The sequence below is a fragment of the Ascaphus truei genome, chromosome 1 (genome assembly GCF_040206685.1).
Source record: "Ascaphus truei isolate aAscTru1 chromosome 1, aAscTru1.hap1, whole genome shotgun sequence".
Lineage (NCBI taxonomy): Eukaryota > Metazoa > Chordata > Amphibia > Anura > Ascaphidae > Ascaphus > Ascaphus truei.
Window position 1 is genome coordinate 456,027,598 of NC_134483.1, and position 6,000 is coordinate 456,033,597.

At 41.6% G+C, this 6,000-nt stretch overlaps 1 protein-coding gene across 2 annotated transcripts in view; it reads right to left on the minus strand.

The window, feature by feature from the left end:
- The window catches only part of PARM1 (prostate androgen-regulated mucin-like protein 1), a 100,973-nt gene extending 98,641 nt beyond the window's left edge, over positions 1 to 2,332 (minus strand). Inside the window, exon 1 of one of the 2 annotated variants that reach the window (XM_075565414.1) lies at positions 1,972 to 2,332. In XM_075565414.1, coding sequence (XP_075421529.1) covers positions 1,972 to 2,056 — 85 coding nt within the window. In that variant the 5' untranslated portion in view covers positions 2,057 to 2,332. Of the gene's footprint in view, positions 1 to 848; positions 992 to 1,971 lie in introns of those variants that run through there. The other variant, XM_075565405.1, reaches the window with a different exon arrangement.
- Between the last annotated feature and the right edge of the window lie 3,668 nt (positions 2,333 to 6,000).

A 6,000-nucleotide genomic window follows, 5' to 3' on the forward strand; every position in this document is an offset into this window, starting at 1 on the left:
GCCTGCGGACACAGGAGGACATCTTGAGAAACACTCCAAAACGGTGAGTATCCACACAAGAGCGATCTGCTCTCTGCTACTGTAACTGCGATTTGGACATTTACAGCTAGTAATCTGTTTTTGACCTTTGATTAAGGGTCTTTTTTAAAATGTAATTCTCGTCCCACAAGAGAAGTACCAGAAGAAGGCCCTTTCTGGCTTGGAAACGTTTGCCCCCCTGTTTATCTCTGTATGAGACAGAAGAAATTGTGTGATAGCAATATTTTTCTGACTCCCCGTGCCAGTTTTTTTTTTTAATAAGTACGTTTTATGCTACTACTTTATTGATTATTTCCTCCTGTGCTCTAAATATCAACATACTGTATGTGTACAAGAGCTCACACTATATTGATCACAGGCGGCTGACCACATTTCTGCCATACACAATATTTATTTTTTTCTGGTTAGGGATTCTTGTAATAGAGATTGATGTGGCCTGTGAAGCTCCGAACAGCTTTTTCTCTAGCTCTTCTGTTTTGTGAGCTTTCCCTTCGACTGATGGGAACTCTTATGTGGCTTTTATTGCTTGTTTTGATCAAATGTTCACAAAACAATGTCAGTCTTATGTGGAGTTTTCTGATCTACACACATTTATAAATACACTTGTCATTATTATATATTACTTTGCATGTGTGGGAGTGCGGGGAAACCTCTCTTTTGACTACTATTCTAGGATTTATAGGAAAAGTCCATTAACCCCGTCACTGTGCACCTAATCACTTCATGTGTCACATCTATACTATATACCAGTAATAGTGATGTCCGACCCTTGGTTCCCTGAAATAGTGTTGCAACACCACATACTGTACCTCGATGATATTGTTCATTTATATTATTCTTCGGAGTGAGGCTGAGCCGGTGGGAACCCTCTTTCATGCCGTTCAATAATTCTTGTCCAGGGTGCTTAAAAGCTACATAACTCAGGAAAAATAACATATTTCAGCTCCAGGGATTTTGTCTTTACAGGAAAATGTAGTTGTGACCATAAGTCATGTTTCCCAAAAATGGAGAAAATAAAGGTTGCAGTACAGTCACAGTGCTAAGCGTCTCTCAGCTGTAAAACCGCCGTCGCTTTGTACAGTTGCGTCACCAGCAGTTTTTAGCGTTGAAAAAGGTCCAAAAATGTATTTCCAGTCCTAATGTGCAGTCAAGATTTTATTTGGAAATCTACTTTATTTCTATGTCCCTATTGTGTGACCCGACTTGTACAGGTGCTGGTCACCCTTTGTGTAAAGTGCTGCACACATGGTCAGCATATATAAATGGAATAATAATAACATTGGTGCCAATTTTATGTAAACACCTAACCCTTTTTGATTTTGGTGGTCTTTTATATATACTATTTATGACACTTACCAATTGTAAGCTATATTTGTTTGCATACATGGCATTCTCTCTCTCATACAGTATACACACACAAACACCTACATATCTGTTTTATTTGTATATACAGTATGTGTGTGTGTATATATATATATATATATATATATATATATATACACACACACACACACACACACACACACACACACACACACGCACACACATATATACATATATAAACATATATACACACACATATATATATATATATATATGTGTGTGTGTATATATATATATATATACATACATATATCATTAACCTTCCACAACTAACATTTGAACAGCTGCATGCTCTCTGTCATATACCCTTCCCTGACAGATGTGCCCTCAACATATTGCAGATCAGACAGTGTCTTAGTTATATACTCCTCTGGCAGCAAAGTGTTTTACGAAGTTATGCACATTACCAAGACTGTTTCTAACAACATCAATGGCTACAGATCTGAGATACCCCAGCGATCCCCATCCACCTGTTCCCTTCACTCCCCGTGACCAGCAACACGTTATCTTACACAGGGAAACTTGAAAGGACAAAAGAAAACAAGTTACCTGCTGAGAAAAGCAAACATGCAATCGCCGTTCTGCAGATCATGTCAGTCCCAGGACTCTCCGTCCAGTGATGTCTGGGACCCATTTCTTTTTTTTGTTGGACCAAAAAAAAAAAAAAAAAAAGGACGAGGAAACGGATGTCTTTTTATCCAGATCGTATCAAAAGCTAAAACAAATAACCAGGGTCCTGAGGCACAAAATGTGTCCCTGAGTAATGCATCAGGAGCAGGTTCAGAGCATGTGAGCAGCAAGTAGCAGGGGAGATAAAGGTGACACTGGCAGGTTGTTCTGTAGAAGAATCTTATCTGCTGCCCATGCTTCCTCCTCTGAATCCTATCATTCTATTGCCGTGTTAGGGAGGGACCCGCCTGCACCTTCCCAGGCCCGCCTCTCTTGCAGCTTACAATCACCCAGGCACATTGATACTACAGTATAGTGTATATGACAATGCTACAAACCCAGGGCGACCTCTCCTGGACAATATGCTGAGCATCTTGCCAATGCTCATTATCCAGCCACAGTCTGTCACCAGAGATGGTTCCTAGATAAAACTACCACTGTCTTAGGGCTAAAGCTTTGAAACAACCACTCAGTGAGAAACTCTTAAAGTGGTTCTACCTCTTGGTGTTATTTAAAAAAAAAAAAATGTTTTACTAGGTATGAAGCAGGGTGTCTCTGGCGCTGAACCTCGTTCATTTCTGGAGACCTGTCTCTCTAGATTCTTACAACTGCAGGGGCTGCCTAGAGCAGCTCCGGCTGTGGCCCACAAAATATCTGCTTGTAGGTCCCATTTCTCCGCGGGCTGTTAGTAAGCCGCCACGTTATCCCTTGCAGCGTAATATTGACCCGCATGCAGCGGAACCTTGAAACAACAGTGAGATACTGGCACCACCTTCAGATACAAGTATCTCGATGAGAAGGGCGTCCCCGTAGCTGAAATGAATACAGTTCAGCTCAGGACTGGAGACCACCTGCTTACTACCAAGGGAAAATTATTACTATTATTAAAAAAAAAAAAAAAAAAAAAAAAAAAAGGCAAAGCTCCTTTAGTCAAAAAAGCGCGGAGCTCTATATTCTCCTTGTCAGAGAAGCTTTTATCTTTATTCAAATGAAAAGGGCTGAAAAGATGGAAACAGCTTCACAGCATGTCGACCAAGAGCCAGAAACCTCAGTGAAGCCTTTTTACTCATTGAATTTATAATGATGTCAATAATTGTCAGTCATTTTGATCCTTGGACACTCACAGTTTTGAAATAATTAATTGTGCAACCCTTTAGACTTCAAATACTTCTTACAGTGACACAAGCCATCATACTTTTTTTCTTCTTCTAAAGCAGCAATCCTGTCTGCTTGTTTTTTTTTTATAAGATGGGTACTTAGAGGTCCCCAGAGCTGAACCGCACCAGTTTCAGCTCCAGGGACCACTAAGATACTTACCAGTAAAGGTACGGTGTTTCAGTGCCTTTCAGAGGAAATACATGGCAGTTTAAATTGCACAAGTCTAACACAAGCCAATAGGAAACTGCAACATCATTCATTGATTACTTCCTATTAGATGCTAATTTAAAAACAGGAAACTAAGAAGTAATATTGGTACCTTTACTGGTATCAAGAAAAACAATAGATTTTTGTAGCTAAAAATAACACTGTTTAGCTCTGGATACTCCCTGGGTCCCATCCTGGAACAAAAAGGTTGACGAAATGGCAGGATTATGAGTCACTTTCACAATACCTGTAGATATATTATTTTTAAATAATGTTAAATGAATTCTATATTATAAGTAATCACAAGGTTGTAGATGCTACAACAAGCAGTGGTTAAAGTGACTTAAAAATAGTGACACTGAGCCTGGCAACAAAAAAAACCCTGAATGTATTAAACATTTGGGGGGAAAAAAGCTACTTGCACCGAAATGTAGAATAACATGCAATATTTATACTTCGAATATAGCAAAGAAGAGGTTTCCTAAAATAAATGTATTTTTATTTCAATAAAAAGTGGAACAGTAAGTGTGTAACAAAGAGTTGTGGTTCTGTGGGCATGTAAATAAAAAAAAAAGAAATTCTTGAAGGCTGTACCTTGTTCCTCACCCCCCTCATAACACACAGACTACTGACAGCGCACCAAGAGATCCCAAATACACTGGGAATATTTAAGCACATTTCTCTCATGTTTAAGGTGTAATCTAAGCGAAGTATTCCAACATTCATGTCAGCACTGCCAGTTTTAGGCAGGGTGTTTAGTAAACTTCTTTTTGACTGGGACATATGTGCAGATTCACTGAAGTCTGATGCCTAGTGGTATCGCACCTCATTCCGGTGTTAACTGGCACTCAAGTCACTAGTAGTTCCCGGCAGATCGGCGTGCAATACCCCACATTGTATCTCAGGGAATCCTGGTGATTGGAACATCCTATTAGTAAGAGAACCAGAGTTCGACATCTTCAAGGGAAACGCAGATTAGATTTGTAATATTAATTTGTCTGAATGGGATAACTTCCCGGGTCCAAGGACTAACTCAAATGTGATGATATGTTGTAGAAGAAAAGAAATGACATTGATCCTGTTTGTGAGAGTCAGACTCTGAGTATATGAGGCCACTGATGCTAAAATGAGTAAGCATAAAAGGTTTTAGATGCTCACATTATGCACTTTCAGTTTCCATTCATGATGTTTGAACTACCAAGATACGTTGGAAATACCATAAACGAAACTAGGAAGAATGTCCTACTTATTGGTTTTAGTTGACATTTCAACAATGGAACCAGCATTAGATTGCATAACACTGCCCTGATGTTCAAGTTATGTAGTTTGAACTTTAGGTGAGTGTCCCAGCTAACAGTTTTAAGGCTGCAGTCAACACTGATCGCTGGTTTTTTTGTTGCATATTTCATTTATAGATATGTAGCACCCTTGGGGGTATCCTATGTTATTTTGTTAGGTTAATGGTTCCTAAAGTGGTTAACTATAGTGTAACAGTCTCCTATTCCCTTAGTTCAGCGGTTGGCAACATGCGGCTCTTTCTGCACCTACATGCGGCTCTCCTCAGTCCGCAGGTTGCTGCTCCCCAGCTGCTGCCTCTCTCCCTCACTGTCCTGCCGGTGGATGTGCGGGGGCCCGGCTGGCGCTGGTCGGACCACTTGTTGCCGCCGGGCATCTCCCCAGCTGCGGGCATGCCTTCTACATTGTCCTACGCCGGGCCTCTCTCATGCTGGTTTGCTCACCGTCACAGAGAGGCCCGGTGTTGGACAGTGTAGGAGGCAGGCCTGCAGCTGGGGAGATGCCCGGCGGCAACAAGAGGCCCGAACTATGCCAGCCGGGCCCCCACGCAGCCACCGGCAGGACAGTGAGGGAGAGAGGCAGCAGTGTGGGAGGGAGGCGGGCCCAATGTGTGTATATTTTGGGGGGAAGGGGTAGTGTATGTGTATTTGGGGGGTAGTGTGTGTGTATTTGGGGGGTAATGTATGTGTATTTGGGGGGTAGTGTATGTGTATGTGGGGGGTAATATATGTGTATTTGAGGGGAGTAGTGCATGTTATTTTGGGGGATAGTGTATGTGTATTTGAGGGGAGTCCATGCTATTTTGGAGGTTAGTGTATGTGTATTTGGGGGGAGTAGTGCATGTTATTTTGGGGGGTAGTGTATGTTTATTTGGGGGGGGTAGTAGTGCATGTAGTGGGGGGTAGTGTATGTGTATCTGGGGGGGGGGGGGGGGTAATAGTGTATGTGTATTTGGGACGTAGTGTATGTGTATTTGGGGGGTAGTGTATGTGTATCTGTGGGGGGTAATAGTGTATGTGTATTTGGGACGTAGTGTATGTGTATTTGGGGGGTAGTGTATGTGTATTTGGGGTGGGTAGTAGTATATGTGTATTTGGGGGGTAGTGTATGTGTATTTGGAGGGATAGTGCATGTATATTTGGGGGGTAGTATATGTGTATTTGGGGGGTCATGTATGTGTATTTGGGGGGTTGTGTATGTGTATTTTTGGGGGTAGTAGTATATGTGTATTTGGGGGGAGGTAGTGTA